The 17,393-nt window shown below is 28.4% G+C and overlaps 3 protein-coding genes across 5 annotated transcripts; 2 read left to right on the top strand and 1 right to left on the bottom strand.

Moving 5' to 3' along the window:
- Positions 1-516: 516 nt before the first annotated feature.
- Positions 517-7,105, bottom strand: LOC141525605 (uncharacterized). The gene is made up of 3 exons (XM_074240156.1): positions 6,726-7,105; positions 2,997-3,197; positions 517-2,075 (listed from the first exon to the last, which is right to left on the bottom strand). The coding sequence occupies exons 1-3, from the start codon at positions 6,807-6,809 to the stop codon at positions 792-794; spliced, it is 1,569 nt and encodes a 522-aa protein (XP_074096257.1). The 5' UTR covers positions 6,810-7,105; the 3' UTR covers positions 517-791.
- On the top strand, positions 3,281-4,177 carry LOC141525337 (transmembrane inner ear expressed protein). 2 transcript variants are annotated; one of them, XM_074239788.1, is made up of 2 exons: positions 3,281-3,917; positions 3,998-4,177. In XM_074239788.1, the coding sequence occupies exons 1-2, from the start codon at positions 3,581-3,583 to the stop codon at positions 4,084-4,086; spliced, it is 426 nt and encodes a 141-aa protein (XP_074095889.1). In that variant the 5' UTR covers positions 3,281-3,580; the 3' UTR covers positions 4,087-4,177. The 2 variants fall into 2 exon arrangements, with proteins under 2 accessions (XP_074095889.1, XP_074095890.1); XM_074239789.1 differs by having other exon boundaries at positions 3,988-4,056.
- Positions 7,106-8,400: 1,295 nt separating the features above from the next.
- LOC141525513 (A-type potassium channel modulatory protein KCNIP2) lies at positions 8,401-17,243 on the top strand. 2 transcript variants are annotated; one of them, XM_074240032.1, is made up of 6 exons: positions 8,401-8,653; positions 8,737-8,856; positions 14,752-14,979; positions 15,644-15,714; positions 16,229-16,447; positions 16,514-17,243. In XM_074240032.1, exons 2-6 carry the CDS (start codon positions 8,826-8,828, stop codon positions 16,622-16,624), a joined length of 660 nt encoding a protein of 219 aa, XP_074096133.1. In that variant the 5' UTR covers positions 8,401-8,653; positions 8,737-8,825; the 3' UTR covers positions 16,625-17,243. The 2 variants fall into 2 exon arrangements, with proteins under 2 accessions (XP_074096133.1, XP_074096134.1); XM_074240033.1 differs by having other exon boundaries at positions 8,403-8,653; positions 14,788-14,979; positions 16,514-17,234.
- Positions 17,244-17,393: the final 150 nt, after the last annotated feature.

Genomic DNA, 17,393 nt, shown 5'->3' with positions numbered 1-17,393 from the left:
AATAACCCAAGAAACTTTTTTTCTTCAAAATTTGAACTCTTGAAACTAGATATAGATATATTTCTTTCAAGAATTTTTGTCTCTTGGTTCAAGATAGGCGATAACATTGATTCAAGATGTTACCGACTTGTGTTAACAATGGCTTTTTTTTTGAGTCATTAATTTACTTATTTCCAAGAAATAATTTTTTTTCGGTATAACAATTAAAGACTATTTAATTTTTGAAATCTACTTTGATGAATTATTTTAAGTTTTTTAAACGATAATGTTATTTTGGTTGAAAAACTAAATGTATCGATTGAAGATAATATAGATCTTAAGCCAAGAAAATCTAAATCAAGACAAGAAATTCTTAAAGCAAAATAATCATTTGTCTTCTCAAATAAATTCTTAGATTAAGAAAATATCTCTTGAGTAAACATAAATTTCCTATCTTGAACAGATTCTTGAACAAGCCCTGGTTAAAAATACTGATTGAAAAGAATTGAGAAGCGGTCACTCCCTGTAAACTTTAAATAATTTTAATAACTTTAATAATCGTTACTTTATTTATGAAAATGTATTACAAAATATTGACTTCATATTTTTTTAACTTAATGTCTACAAAAGAAATACTAAATTAAAAAATATATCCTTTAAGAATTTCGAAAAGTTACGTAATTAAAAAAAAAACCTGCATTTAACCTTAATGCTACTTGAGTGCAAGACAACTCGCATCAATGCACCAAGAAAACTCTGAATGCTTAAAGTCTTAAACTCGGACATTCATAACAAAATAATCGTACTAATAGTTAGTCAAAATGGGTCATAGCCCTGCCAGTGGTTGAATCATCATAAACTTTGTACTTAATTCCAAACAAACGGTTCCTAGTTTCTGCGATCAACTTGAAGCTCCTTTTCGTGTCCGACTTTTGTAGACCAGAAGAAGTAACTGGCTCTGCATAGCAATAAACACTAGAAGTTTGTCCGATTTTCTCATTGACCTCATTAATGTCACTGAGATCCCGAATGTTGAGTATACTCTCCAACTGACCGTTGAGGCCGCTGGGTTCCACTCTCAGCCCCTCGACGAACTCAATAGATGGCGCTAAAGCGCTTTCCTCCATAGGTTTGCTGCAGGGCCATTTGTTGGAGCAAGTCATCAAATCTTTGAGCGGTTCGTTGACATTAGCATTGTTAATCAAGCGATCCTTGGTCTTGTAGTGCCCGTTGTAGTTAATGTCATCGCTGACATTAATTTCCACATAATTATTCGAAGTAATGCTTTCGTTGAAGCTGTAATCATTAGCGGTGTTAACATAACTGACGTAGTCGTAGTTATTGTTGTCCAGCCTGCTTTCATTGTCCTGGTACATCGCAAGGCTTCTCTCCTGCTGCGAGCCGTAGATATTACCTTCATCGTAGCCATTTTGAGGGTAAATGCATTTGTAACTGCTGAAATTATCCTTAGCGGAGTCATGAGCGGTAATTTCCAACTCCGAGTCTATTTGATGTGCACTTGCTTGGTAGTTCCAGAAATCGGTTGATATTAACTGCGCCTGGACTGGATTTGAAGCGTCGGGAACTGTCTGAAGATAAGGATAAGCGGGAGAAGTATATGGAGGAGGTTCGCAAGAGTTAGGGTACAAATTTTCGTCGGAAGAAATCTCGTCATTGCTATCGGTTACAGCGGTCATGGTGTCCGAGTCGTAAACTTCTTTGTTATTGATATTCTTGATTGGTTGAAGCAGTTGCTTAAGCACCGAACGCTCTTGGTTCATGGCAGGATATTGCGAAGTCTGGGTATGTGTTATTAATACCGTTTTGTGTTGAAGATCCAGCGGAAGAAGCTCCTGCGATTGGTCAATGCGCAGATCCATTATAGGCGCTTGTGGCAGCCATGAGTCGGGCATAGGTGGCGTTAGTGAGTTCATGGGAGGGGGCAATGGAAGAAGAGCAGACAATGAAGCAGGGGGGAGTAGGAGTGATGGAGAAGGTGCTGGAGGGGGAAAGGTGTTCAAGAAAGTGTTCTGATAGTGCTGGATTAGGTAATGGTGCACTGGAGTTTTTACAGATGACAACTCAATTTTACTTGCCTGGAAGAAATATATTGAAAATATTAAATATGGGAGAAGGGGGTTAATTGAACCATTCGAATTAAAAAATCGAAAAAATTCAAAAAATGCTTCATGCTCTTAGAATTAGATTATAATATGTTAAACTCGGATATGATCAAAATTTTAAATCATTGCAATTAATAAATTTTGAAAATTTGAGATTTTTTTATTTTTAGGCATGTAAACTTTTTTATCGGCTGGTGACAAATTGTTTAATAATATTTCAATTTTTGAATTAATTTATAAAGTTTGAATTGTAGTCGATCTATATATACTTATTATACTTTATAATCCTCAACTTTGTTTATAGTGATATAATAGTTTATTTATTTATTATTTACTATTTATTGTTATAAAATTATATGGGGTCAATTGAACCAGCAGTCCCGGGGACGATTGAACCATACGGAGAAGCATGGGACATGCGCGCGCATCTTGACTCTACGTGAAAAAACTCAGGGAAATAACCTAATAATTTGATGAACTGAATTTATAATGAAAATTATTTTTAAATTGATTTTTAATTTATTTAATATAACATCTGTGCATTAAAACGGTCCAACAGTAATATTACCAACTAACAATTAATATATTATTTATTAAAATTTCGGGTTTGAGTTTTAAATATTATTGGTTCAATTTACCCCAAGCAGTGGTTCAATTGCCCCCGAGCGAGGGTCAATTGAACCATTCGACGCGTTTGGATAAATTAATAATTTTAAAAAATTCACGTTATTTATTGACTAATTTATGTATTGATAATGATAGTAGACATAATAAACTACCATTTTAAAAAAAAGTTATTATTTAGTTTTAATTCGAATAGTAAAAAATTACTAAACTTTTTTTGGTTCAATTGACCCCCTTCTCCCCTATCATCTTATAAAAAAGATAGCTTACCCAAGACATAGGAGATGCTTGCATTGCTCGAGTTTGATTCGGATTACCGAGGTGAGGGCTAATCTCCATTGAATTTTCGTTGAAGGCTTTCAGATGTTTGAAGCGCTTTTTTCGGGTATGCTGAATTCCGCTTAAGATGCGACAAACTTCGGCGTAATCGTTGTCGTAAGCAGCAAGAATCACTTTGACCATTATATCTTTCTGTGGAATAAAATGTGGGAATGATTTTAGTAAAAATTTTTCTTAACGTTTTTTTTTTTTTTTCTGTTTAAAGAGTTAAAATTTTTACTTATTTTTCTTAATGAAAAAAGCAACGTATAAACAAATACTTGGCGCGAGATACAGCCGCGTCTCATGATCACGTGCTTCTAATCGATTTAAAAACCACTTCAACGTTCAACAGAAAATGAAAAGGGTGTGTAGTGTTAATAATTAATTGACCACCACACCTTTTTTTTTTTTTTTTTTTTAATACTGAAATACGGATTTTAAAAAAATCTATCAGTTTTACTCAAGCTGGCGCTAAGGCTTGATATTAATATTTTTTATAAACTTTAAGAAAAAAAATAATATTATCAGTAGATATGCCGACGGCTGAAATTTCTTCTGCGGTTTCATCTTCGCTAGTACCTTGTTCTCCAGAACAAAAATCAGTGCAATTAGATAATTCTACGGATATCGAAATACAGTGGCTAGAAAAAACTATTTTTGCCGGTCTCAAAGCTTGGCAACTAGCTGGTATCATTTTATCAATACTTTTGACGATAATTATCGCTCTTTGCTGTTGTGTAAAGTTTCGCGTGCCAAGAACCAAGCAAAATATTGAAGCCGATTATGTTCGTAAAAGAATTACTAAAAGTTTTGGAAAGGAATTGACCAAGATTAATAATAACGATATGGACAAAATTGATCTTAGAAAAGGTAAGATGGCGATATGTTTTTTTTTTTTTTTTTTTTTTTTTTTTCTATGAATGACTAAAATAAAGTGCAGACATTTTTAGCATTGGAACGAGTTCAAGCCGATCTTGAAACGGACAAAAACGAGCCAGACGAAGAAAATAATGAACAAAAAAAAAAAAGAAATTTATAAATTTTACTTCAATTTTTCATATTTTTTGAATTAAATTCTGAAATTAATAATAATAAAAAAAAAATAAGTTTTCAATTAAAGTGTAGTATAAAATTGGAAAAAATTTTTAAGTTAGTTTCTTAAAAATTATTGTTTTTTTATTTTAATTTGTTGAAGATATAAGATAAAAGCATTTTTTACTGACAATATGAGAGTTTTGCTATAACATTTTTGTTTTAACTATTTAGAATTAAAAGGAGGTTCGATCATTACTAATGAGTCAAAATAGTGTTTGAATTTTTAAATTAAAATTCATTGTTTAATTTATAATCACTAAAATTCAAATTTGCGCGCGCAAGCGCCTTACTATAGCATTTGCATATATTTTCATGCTTATGATATATTCAACCAATCACGTTACGAATAGTTTGCGGACACATATATTTACATATTTTGAATCTAAATTAAAGAATAATAAAAATATAACTACTGTCTTAAAATTGTCGATTGTTTAAGATCTTAAACGTGACACAAACCAAGAATATTTTAAGACTTTTTTAAGACGTAGAAAAAAAATTTCTGAAAGCACATTTTTGTTATAAAAATTAATTTTTAGACGATTTTACGACTTTCTAACCGCTACATTTTTTAGTAAGCTCTTTTTAAATTTAATTTGAAATTGTTGAAAACTTATTATATTATCGGACAATTTTACGACTTTTTTAAGATGCTCCGTTTTATTTAAAAATTTTTTTAAATTATTTTAAGATTTTTTTAAGAATATTTCAAAATTTTTTTAAAAATGATTTTTAGATTATTTTAAGATTAGCTACGTAATCAATAATTTTATCACAGATAGCTACGTAATCAATAATTTTAATTTATTAAATTTTTACATCTTTAAAATTTTTTTTTTTTATAAAACTAAACAGTGGATGATTTTTTAATTTTAACAATACGTCAATAAAGTACTAATTAATATGCATACCAAGTTTCAAAACTGGAAAATTTATTCAGCAGTAATAACGATCGAATATTTAAATTTTTTCACACCTATTAATTTTTTTAACTCTTTGAATTATAACGATTGCATTAGAAATTTAATGATTGTTATCAATCACGTAGGTAATTAAATAAATCGTAGAATAAAATAGTGTCTACTGAACTCTTGTCAATAATCGATGCCTTTACCTTTTATAAAATTTAAAACTCAGACATAGTAATTATTTAATTGTAACACCAACTACTACTACTAAACTAGAAACTGAGTCAGCAGAATATCAATTTGTTCAACCGCGCCTTTTTATAATTTAATTTCATTAACATTGTATTGATTTATCTAAGAATTTTAACTTTTATAAATGTCTACTACATTGACACATTTTTTTTCAAGTTCATCAATAATTTTATTTTTAATAAACTATTAAAGACTTCAGAATTTAATTCGACAAGATTAACCTAATAATAAAAATTAAAAAATTGTTTTTGCAAATTTCTGACGTAAAATTTTTTAGAAAATTCTTTTTGTAAAAATTTGTTTTTACAAGAAATTGTCAGATCTCTGCAATAAATTATATTTTTAACAACTAAATTATAATGAGAAAAAAGTAGCCAAAAAAATTAGATGTAGAAATTTTAATAAATCATAAGTGTGACTTTTTGAAAACATTTCTTTTCCTAATTTCAGATAATTTTGGATAATTTCAGTATCATCGTCATGAAATTTTTGACAGTGAATTCAGAAGACATCTGAAAACTTATGATCTTTTAATTTAAAAGAATATAAAAAATTGCAATAATTTTTCTAAGTTTTCATCATGATAATTTGTTTAAAAAACGAAATCAAAAATTGTCATTTTGCTGTCAGTTTTTTTTTTTTTTTTTTTTTCCAATAAATTGTTCAATTTAATTTCAAATAGACTTCAGAAATTATGAAACTGAAGTTAGCAGACGTCTAAAAATTATTAATTTTTTTTTATTAATTAAATTAGGCGAAAGTGGGGCAAGACGGCCCACCTGGGGTAAGAAGGTCCACCTCAAAAATTGACCAAGAATTTATTTTTCTAATATTTTTTCATCATATTTTCGAGGTGGGCCATCTTGCCCCCAAAAAAAATTTTTTTTTTTAACTTTCAAAAAATTCCGGTGAATTGAGTCAAAGTTGGACGAGAATAAATCCAAAAAAAATAAAAATTGGCTTAGGTGGGCCGTCTTGCCCCATCCTCCCCTAAAACTAAAAAAAATATTTATAAAAAATTGCACAAAAAATAGTTTTTCAAATTTTTTATATGTGACATTTTTTTTTAATTGTTTAATTGAAATTTCTTCAATAAAAAATTTCTAAAAATCGGCTAACTTAATTTTCATTAAAATTTATAATAATTTTTTTCAAATTTTTCTAAAAGTCATCATAAAACTTGATTTAAAAATAAAATAAAAAAAAATTATTAGCTATCTGTAATTTTTGCTGCCACAATTTAATTTATTTTTTATTTTATCAAAAATTGTTTATGAATTTTTTAAAAATTGTCAAATAATTAATACTGCTATAATAAAATATTTTTAACATAAAAATCTGTTAATTTTTGTGTAAAAATTTTTCTAACCTCAAAAAATATTCACCAACTAACTTAATAATTAATAATCATTAATAATATTACCTTAATATTACCAGGTACATTATACTTGGCAGCTAAAGATTGCAATTGTTTATAACTAAGTTTTCGAAGACTTGGTTCATCCATCCTTGAATATTTATTGATATAACAATTATTATTGCTATTAATTCCGTTGTCTTGTGAAATTTCAGTATTATTTATTTAATAGTTTAATAACAATTCTCGCTATCATTATTGTTTAACCGCAAAAAACATTTTGAGTGTCAACAATGATTAGATGATTGTTACTGTAACCTTAGCAACAATTGAAAAATTGTGACCCAAAGTACTGACAACTATTTTTTAACCTGGCAGTTAATCAAAATGGCTGCTTGCAGGTTCGTGTACTTAAGAATTATGACATGGGTTCTTCGTAGATTTACATGTATACATACAAACACTCAACGTGAAATGTGAATATATTTTTTTTTTAATTTATTTGTGTGTGAATAATAAACAGATTTTAGCAAATGTATGAGTAACATGAAGTATAGTAGCGGTGGACAAATGTAGTGGGGGAAAAGGTTGAACGACAGATAAGGAACAAATTGCGAGGAACTGAGAACACTAGAACTGGGACTGAGGAATTAACGTACAGTGACATCTATTATATTTTTTTAATCATGCGCAGAGAAATTTATTTGAGACTTATGAAAGTACCCTCGCCAGAGTAGTTTTCTTAGGATTTTTTTTAAATTTTGGCAGATTAATGTTCATATAATTCTGCATCGATTGGCGCAATTTGAAAATTTTTGACCATTTAGTTTCAGAGATATTTAATTTCAAAGTTTGAGTTTTGAACGCTCTTATACATTACGGTATACGGGATATCCAAAAGTTTACCTACAAACATTTTTATATCTCAGAAACTATTCTTAGGATCTTTTTAAAAAACTAGAGTAACGTTAACTAACAACTAAACAATTTTTTAAAAATAATTTCATTGATAATTACCACACAGTTTCACAAATATTTATTAATAAGTAATGAAAAATTTACCAGACTTTAGCCGAGGAAGGGATACGTTAATAAAGCTATGGCAACAACGCAAGTTTTATGAGCCGCGAAAAAAGTATAAGACGCGCATGCGCTGAAAAATTTGAAAAGTTTAATGTACGTCAGGTGTAATATTATAGTTATTAATTTTATTTATTTAAAAAAAAAATAACAATGATTATTTTATGAAAATAAGTATTTTTCTATATTTATTAAAAATTAAAAAAAGTTAACAATTTTAATATAACAATATATATTAATGTTTGATAAGTTATAAAAATAATAGTCAGAAGAAATAATAAAAAATAGTAAAATTTAAAATCAGTTAATACATCAACACAAAAAATTTAATTACTGATTTTTCTGAAAAAACAAAACAATACTGTCAATTGTTTTTTTTTTCAGACATTGTAATTATATTTCCGAATAAATATATGTAAATAAATAAATAAACGCGTGTATCAAAACAAAGATTAGTCTACAGCTGGTCCAAAAAACTACAGTGTAATCACTATAAAATATATTAATGTTGATGCAGTGTTGCCAGACTTTTCAAACGATCAGTTTCTCGTTGGTGATTGGCTAAAATAAGTACATAAACAGAAAAAAGTTTTAGGCTTGTCAATAATGACTCTCAAGAATACGTACCATACAGTCTTCTATAAACTTTTGACTACGAAAGTCGCGAGGATTCTACCTTAAACATTCAAATAATAAAAGTTTCGATACTGAAAATAACAAAAACAAAAACTTGTATAGACGATAGCTGCGCAGTAACCATGCGCAGGTTCTTGTTAGTTGCGTAGAGAAGCTGCGTGGAGAAGGCCAGCTTTTATGATTTTAGTGACTAGTGGTTTGTCGTGCTCGCAAGCTCACAAACGAGATCACTTATTTCAAGTATAAATAAAAACAAATTACGAGTCAAAGAAACATACGTAATTTCTAAGCAATTACTTTACAGTTACTATGATTATAATTGATTATATTGTTATTTATATTAATGGATTGTTCTTTTCAGTGTCGCTAATCGATTGTTAAATAAATAATTCAAGAACGAAATAGTTATTGATTGATAATAAAGTTGTTAATTGGGAAGCCATAATTAGGATGAAAGCCATAAGAAAGGGCCGGGAAAAGAGTAAGTCATGTTAATTAACAATAATTATACTTTTGTCTTCGATATACTTAAAAGATAAAGAGTTGAGAAGTAAAAAAATAGAAGTAGCTCCACACTATCACGACTGTAGTGCTCGCTCGAGAATATTCCATCTTTTGTCTATATTTATTTTTTTATTGTTTTTCTCTTTATTCTTTACTGTGGCCGGGTTTATAATAAGAGTACAATTTTATTATTATTATTATTATTATTATTATTATTATTATTATTATTATTATTATTATTATTATGGGAAGTCTGGAGATTTCGGAGCTTTAAGGAGGGCAAGTGTCAACCCGGGGTAATTTAACACATTACTGCGGGTCAATTTTTGAAGGATATGTAAATAAACAAATTGAAATAGTGGGAATTTAAGCAGAAGAGAAATTTTAATGTATTTTTTTTTTAATTACTTTTTGTTTCTTTGATCTATTTGCTGATGATTCTAAGCTTTACATAAAAATAGGGGAAAAGGGGGTCTATTTATTTCTGGTTTCTCTGGATTTTTTGTTAATATCTCGATACTCTGAAATATTTATATAATTATTTTATCTTCAATATTATTAACAAACTATAATTAGTCAATAATAACCTAGCACCCTGCAGACACTATGCGATTGCTGAGATTTACGGATTATAAATAAGAAAACTTTGGCTTAATGATTTTTTGATATTTCTAATCAAACTATACTTTTGATTTCATTTTTTCTATCAAAAATATTTTATTTTTTCTATTAAAAAAAAATTGTTGAAATTTTTCTAAGTCCAAAAAAATTTTTTTAAAAATTTGTAAAGAATAAATTGTAGCGTTAAATAATATATATATGACATAGTGATTATTAAAATCACGATTTTACTGTTTGAAATGGTAATTTTTAGAAGTTGATCATAAGAGGAGAAGGGGGTAAATTGAACCATTCGAATTACAAAATCGAAAAAATTGAAAAAACGCTTCATGCTCTTAGAATTAGATTCTAATATGTTAAACTTGGATATGATCAAAATTTGAAATCGTTGCAATTAATAAATTTTGAAAAATTGAGATTTTTTTATTTTTAGGCATGTAAACTTTTTTTTCGGCTGGTGACAAATTGTTTAATAATATTTCAATTTTTGAATTAATTGATAAAGTTTGAATTGTAGTCGTTCTATATACTTATACTTTATAATCCTCAACTTTGTTTACAGTGATATAATAGTTTATTTATTTATTATTTACTATTAATTGTTATAAAATTATATGGGGTCAATTGAACCAGCAGTCCCGGGGACGATTGAACCATACGGAGAAGCATGGGACATGCGCGCGCATCTTGACTCTACGTGAAAAAACTCTGGGAAATAACCTAACAATTTGATGAACTGAATTTATAATGAAAATTATTTTTAAATTGATTTTTAATTTATTTAATATAACATCTGTGCATTAAAACGGTGCAACAGTAATATTACCAACTAACAATTAATATATTATTTATTAAAAGTTCGGGTTTGAGTTTTAAATATTATTGGTTCAATTTACCCCAAGCAGTGGTTCAATTGCCCCCAAGCGGGGGTCAATTGAACCATTCGACGCGTTTGGATAAATTAATAATTTTAAAAAATTCACGTTATTTATTGACTAATTTATGTATTGATAATGATAGTAGACATAATAAACTACCATTTTAAAAAAAAGTTATTATTTAGTTTTAATTCGAATAGTAAAAAATTACTAAACTTTTTCTGGTTCAGTTGACTCCCTTCTCCCCTACTTATTTTCTGAATAGAAAATTCATGAAAAAAATAGTTATCAAAAAATCCTTAGCACAATTTTTTTTAATAAATAAGCCGTAAATTTCGGCAGTCGCATAAAGTACTACAAAATTATTTTTCCATGTAGCAGTTGATAATTCACGAATCTTAAGTTAGAAAGTTTTTTTATAAAACTTTCTTAAAATCGGGTGTCAAACTTGCCTTCCTTAATTCGAAAAGTAATAACTCAAAGATCTATATTGTAGGGAGTAAAATGATAAATTGAAACCTTGAAATCATCCAAGAAAAAAAATTTATTTCCATCGTTTTCCAAGGATAGCGTGAAAAAGGTTTGGTCTTTTACGAGAGAGCTGAAAGAGGAAAGCCGGGAGGGATGGCAGAAGCATCAAAGCTTCGGGAATAGATTGGTTGGCAAATAAGTGAAAGGGTAATGGGTGAAATCCGAGGGTGAGAAGCAAGGCACTAAAGTTGCCGTAAAAAGTTATAAAATTGTGTATGTGATAGTTGGTCATGGCTTTTGTTGAGAAAAAGTAAGAGTGAGGATGAGGGGTAAAAAGGTACGAGAGAGTGAGATAGATGCTGACAGTATTATATATTTGCTGAGCAATGAGTAGAGCTTTTTCTGCCTCGAGGGTTACCATGACAACCTCAATATATTCCCGGGATAACTGCGTAGATTTTAGTTTGAGGCAATGCTAGCAGGATTTATATTAAATTGTTAAATTGTTTTTTTTTTTTTTTTTTTTTTTTTTTTTTTTCGTTCATTCAATTAATTTTAACTCCGTAGATTAGTTATTTTTATTAGGTTTAATTATCAAATTGTAAAGAAGAAAAAATTTTAAATATATGATTTTCCGATTTTTTGTCAGAGCTATTATTGATAATTTACCTCTTAGTATATTTAAATTATTGTTATTAGAATTTAATATTTAATAGTGAAATTATTCATAACTATTCTAGAAAAACATTACTCGCATTTTCAAATTTACCGCAATTTTTTACTTTGTGTAATAGGCGGTAACATTTTAAATTTAAAAATTAATATGTTACGACACTTAATGGGTTATACCCACTTGTAAGATCGAACAAATGTGTTTTTTTGTTAATTTTTTCTGCAGAGGCTTCTTATTGAATATATACATAAAATATATGAACATTTAGCGGATTTAACGTATTCTAAGAATTCATATTTTATTAATAAAAATATTGGGTTCCGTCGTTCCTGTAGAAGATCTCCTGAAGGTCCTCCACAAAAAGGTGTCTGGCGGTGAGGAAGATATCTCTGATCCAAATTATTTGAAATAAAAAAAACCAAAAGGATTACTTTTAGGATAGATAAATACAGGTAATGATCGAAGAAATAGTCAAAATTTTGATTTTAGACAAAATGGCGGCTTCCCAACAAAAAAAAATCTTTTTTTGCACGAAAATTTACACTTTAAAGTGACTTAAAAAATCGAAATTTTTATCAGAAACTTTATTCCTTCGATCATTACCTGACAAAAGTATCTAAGAAGATCCTGTGAAAATTTCAAGTCAATCGGTCAAGCCGTTTCGGAGAAATATTCTTCACCGACTTTGAAAACATTGTTTCGAGAAAAACGCATTTAAAATTTTGGCTATTATTTAAAGTTACGGTTCCGCCTACTTTCAAACGCTCGGAGACGTCTTTACAAATACGCTCATTACTCCGAAACTATTTACCGGATTACTTTGAAATTTACAGACAATATTCTCGAATATATATACATTCAAAATATGCAAAAAAAAAAATTTCGATTTTTTCAAAATTACAAGTGAATATAATCCCTTAGGAAGTTATTAAATATTGCCTGTAGGTGGCAGTAGAACAGTAGCAGAAACAAAAATGGCGATGATAGTATGATCAGCTGATCTTGTCATCAGTTTTGAGATAAAAACGTTAATTTTTAATAAACTAAAAGGGTCTATAAGATGATTTTTTATAGGATTGTACAAATTTCGAAAACGAAGCTATTAAAAAAATAATGGTGTGTATTAAATGAATTTAAAGAGAGAAATTGCATTGAAAATTTACAAGTGGATTTAACCCCTTAAAAACTTCAACTCAGCCATGATTATGATCCACTCTTATAATTCAGATGAAAAATATGAAAATATATCATGTAAGCAAACTATTCGTAACGTGATTGGACAAATATATCATAAGCATGAAAATATCTGCAAACGCTGTAGTAAAGCGCGCGCTTGCGCGCGCAAATTTGAATTCTAATCTATACATAAACTACATATAAATATATCTTGACAATAAATATGAGGTGCGCGCTTGCGCGCGCAAATTAAATTCTAGTATTATAAAAAATAGGATTCACTTATACAGAGCCCATAATTCTGCATTAGTACATCCAGTTTATAAAGCCCAGAATCGGTTTAAAATTAGAAATCATTATTACATACTGTAATTTTTCAAGTTTTATTTTTTCCGTGTATAGTATATCATTCTAATGCGACGAACATTGTCCAATTTAGTTATTATATTACGAACGCGCTGCACTCCGACGTCACAAGCCTATCAAAATATTTATTCCGTACATACGTATCGAATATTATTATTCCTTCACCACAATCTCTAAATTTCGAATATAAAATTTTAGTTTTTCTATTCAGCTATTCATTCATTATTAAATCAAACAATTAGATACAAAATTACAATCTAATTCACTAGGAATATTGTAGATATAATCAAAATAAATTTAAGAATAGTAATTAGTCATAAGCATGTTAATAAAAAATTTAATAATAATTTTAGCATGAATAGTTTAAAATTTTTAGATAAATATATTAGACTAATAAATGATCTAAGATCTGTAAATATAACGTATTTAAATAGTCAATAGATTAGACAGTTTTTTATATAAACATAATTAATTCAGTACTAGTATTATTTTTTTCCTATAACTATCTCTCTCTCTCTCTTTCTCTCTCTTTTTCTCTCCTGTTCTAGTTATTTGACATATATTTAATCCTTGAACTTATTTCTTAATTGCATATAATTGAAATTTAGAATCTCGACGCCGCAGTGACTTGAATAAATTATCGAGAAATCAATAGATTTAAATTAGTCTTTATTAATTAAAATTTATTATTATCTGGAGATTAATTCCTGTCTCATAATAGAGTAATGTATAATCGTGAACAATTGATGAAATTAGTGATCGTAAGCAATCGGTAATTAATCTTAAAAAAAAAAATAATGCTTAATAATAAATTAAGAAAATTAGACGTTCAAATTTTGGCGCCAGATTTAAAAAAAACGCGGGATTTAAAAAAAAAAAAGCGGAATTTTTTAAATGAAATAATTATCGGCCACTTGAATAATTTTAGATTTTTAGATCAATCGATTATTTTTGATAATTTTCTGCAGTAAAATCGAATTATCTACCGAGTAATAAAAGTCATCAATTTTTTTTTTATCAATAAGTCTTTAAAATATTTTGAAATAGCGGAGGTTCATCAATTAAGATATTTAAAAATCGGATCATAGGCGAAAAGAAAAATATTGTCAAATAACTATCCAACGTAATTTCGAATAACCTTTCTTCAAAATAATAATGAGTTTATTTAATTTAAAGATTCATTTAAATAAATTATTTTTCGTGAAAATAGCGCCAAATTTAAAAGCGTAGGCAAGAGACAAAAGTGTCAAAACTATTACGCGAAAGTTTAGAGTTCGATTCCCAGCACAGACAAACTAATATATATATATATATATATATATATATATATATATATATATATATATATATATATATATATATATTTTTTAATGATTTTTTAACGAGAATTTTTTCCGTGTATCTACGAATAAATAGGGACTATTTGCTATCCCTCTTTGCTTGATACTAAATTTCTGCACTCAACAGCACGAGATAGCTCTTATCTGAGACAGTAAAAGAAGAAACAAGTAATGAGTAGGTACAGCAGTTCTCGATTTTTTTTATTATGTTAAAAAAACCTTTTTAATGGCACATTTACATGAAATTCTGGCACGAATTGTAAGTAGACATTTAACTAAATGAATAAAGTCTCGAGACGGGAAAAAGTACAGTCTTGGCAGTTGTGGTTCTCATTCGACTCTTCCAGAGGATGATGAGCTTGAGGATGAGACGGACGTTTTAGGGACTTCTGGAGCTTCGAGTATCCCCTTAGGTCGACACCGCCCCGAGGAGCTGACAACCCTGGCCGCGAATACCCGGTTTACCCGCAAGGAGATTCAGTTGATTTACCGAGGGTTCAAGCAGGAGTGTCCAACTGGACTTGTCGATGAGGAGGGATTCAAGCAGATTTTTGTCCAATTTTTTCCACAGGGTGGTGAGTTTTTTTTATATTTAAAAAAAAATTCAAATGAAAAAAAAATAAATTTGAACTCAAAAAAAATTTCAATTTTTTTTTTTTGAATTGTTTAAAGTCACATAAACTACTAAGGTCATGAGCAGAATAATACACTTCATGATTAAAAATATTTATTGCTGTGCGCCGGACTCGAACCCGGTCCAATGCTTTGATAAGCAAGGGCCGGATCCGATAAGCTACTGCGCGCCCTTTTCAATTTTAAACGAAATTTTTTATTAAAAAAAATTTAGAATTTTTTTTTTCTTAATTTCTAATTTTTTTTTTCTTCAAAATGTTAGCTTTTTAAAAATTATATTATTTTTTTAAATTAAATTTTTTTTGAATTCACTTTAATCCCGATAAGAAAAAATTTATTTATGACACTTATTTTAATTGATTAAAAATTATTAATATTCATTCAAAGTAAATTTTTTCTTCATAATTAAAATATTAATTTGAAAAAAAAAAAAAATAAAGTTTCCTTAGCTGGCAAACTGATCTTTTACCATAGTATGAAATTATTTTGATGATCGAGACATCGAATGAGTATTATAAAATCGATATCTTGAAAATTAAATTATTATCAGTACGTCTTCAAGATTTTCATGAAATTAATTGTACTATTATTTTTTAAATTCAACAGATGCAAGCCAGTATGCTCATTACGTATTCAATACAATAAAACGAAAACAATCTGGAAAAATAAGTTTTGAGGTATGAAGAAAACTTTATTAAATGTCTCTAAAGTTTATCAAAATTTATCTCTTACACAGCCGTAATTTTACATTAAAAAAACACCCGATTTAAAAGCATCGGCAGTTGGCGAGAGACTTGTAACTCTTACGAGAGCGGTCAGGGTTCGATTCCTATTGCGGACAAAATAACATATTTTTTTTTTTTAATTTTTAGTAATTTTTTAAATGTAAAATTATAAAAATTAAGATCTCAAGAGACTAGTCCTAAATTACGACGTTGCTATTGTAATTTTTACTTTATCTAGAAATTTAAATAGCGCGCCTTAATTTTAACCAATAAGATCCCATTTTGAATTTCCCGCCAAAATCAATGATTTTCAAAAAATCGGAAAGTTATTGATTTTACCGCGTTTTTCAAAAATCCAGTATTGCTCTAAGAGCTATATTTTTGTTTCCGTGTATTTTTCTCGAATCAGGATCCAGCGCCATCTTTTGACTTGATCATAAATATTAAAATAAAAAATTAAATTTAGGAATTTTTGACGATACTATCAAAAGTATCTCGTGGATCAGTTGAAGAGAAACTTCAATGGGTGTTCGGGCTCTACGACCTCGACGGCGATGGACTGATCAGCAAAGAAGAAATGCTAGATGTCGTTGAATCCATCTACGAAATGTTGGGTCGCTATACTCAGCCTCAAATTTTGGAGCCACATGCGGCAGCCAAAGAACATGTCGAGCGAATTTTCCATGTAAGTTTTCAATAATTAGTAATTAAATCGTAAAGCGATCATTTTATAATCACATTTTGCTTGTAGTTAATGGACGCCAACAAAGATGGCGTTGTAACTATCGAGGAACTCGTGCAGTGGTGCTCAAAGGACGAGCAGTTACTTCAGAGTCTCGACACTCTTGACACAGTATTATGAAATAACAAATAATCTTAAATATCATTAAATTAATTAAGTAAAAAATTTTTTTTATACTTTTTTTTAAAAAACCAAAAGGCTAAAAGATTTATCAACAATCTAATTTATCAAAACTGGCTTTACTCTATTTTCTCTTTTAAACTTTTCGCTCGTTAATTCAGCGACGTCTTTTTCGAATCTTTGATCTTTGAAACTTATAAACATTCTTCTCTATACTTTGACTTGATATTACTTTAATGCAAAGTGCCACAGATTAATAAATAAATTCAATTGTTTATTATATTATACGGATATATATAAAATATATATTATATGATGCAATAATGGTGAAGTGTCAAAAAACATAAAAAGTATTGTTAATCAAGTCTGTACTGCACACTGAGAAAGATTTATATTTTATTGTTATTGAATAAAATTTTTCTATGAATATAGAAATATATTCATAATTTGTGTGCTAAAAGGTAAAAGAGTGGATAAAAAAATTATAGTCAATTTTTGTTGTCAAATCAATCAAAAACAAATTACGTAAAAATTAAATAATAAAAAAAAAACACAATGACAGATAACATTCAAATATTTTGAAATTTCCCGCTTTTTTTAAAACATTTAGATATTTTGAAAATTCCCGCTTTTTTTTTTAAATGGTAATATTTTTAAATTATAACATTTGAATATTTTAAAAGTTCCCGCTTTTTTTAAAACAATTTCATGATAATTTTTTTTTTCAATTTTAAGTGTAGAATGTGTCTACTACTTGATTGGCAATAAA

Source organism: Cotesia typhae, unplaced genomic scaffold, assembly GCF_013202065.1.
Source record: "Cotesia typhae breed Kobodo isofemale line unplaced genomic scaffold, CoteBio_Ctyphae contig_26, whole genome shotgun sequence".
In the NCBI taxonomy this organism is placed as follows: Eukaryota; Metazoa; Arthropoda; class Insecta; order Hymenoptera; family Braconidae; genus Cotesia; species Cotesia typhae.
This window is presented reverse-complemented; position numbering and strand designations above follow the sequence as displayed.

Excerpts from the sequence above, each read along its gene's own strand:
- LOC141525513 (XM_074240032.1), top strand. The coding sequence starts at position 8,826 with ATGAAAGCCATAAGAAAGGGCCGGGAAAAGA. Across the intron at positions 14,980-15,643 it reads CCAATTTTTTCCACAGGGTG|ATGCAAGCCAGTATGCTCAT; the intron begins GTGAGTTTTTTT and ends TAAATTCAACAG. Across the intron at positions 15,715-16,228 it reads CTGGAAAAATAAGTTTTGAG|GAATTTTTGACGATACTATC; the intron begins GTATGAAGAAAA and ends AATTAAATTTAG.
- LOC141525337 (XM_074239788.1), top strand. The coding sequence starts at position 3,581 with ATGCCGACGGCTGAAATTTCTTCTGCGGTTTCATCTTCGCTAGTACCT. Across the intron at positions 3,918-3,997 it reads CAAAATTGATCTTAGAAAAG|CATTGGAACGAGTTCAAGCC; the intron begins GTAAGATGGCGA and ends AGACATTTTTAG.
- LOC141525605 (XM_074240156.1), bottom strand. The coding sequence starts at position 6,809 with ATGGATGAACCAAGTCTTCGAAAACTTAGTTATAAACAATTGCAATCT. Across the intron at positions 3,198-6,725 it reads ATGTACCTGGTAATATTAAG|AAAGATATAATGGTCAAAGT; the intron begins GTAATATTATTA and ends TTTATTCCACAG. Across the intron at positions 2,076-2,996 it reads AAGCATCTCCTATGTCTTGG|GCAAGTAAAATTGAGTTGTC; the intron begins GTAAGCTATCTT and ends TATTTCTTCCAG.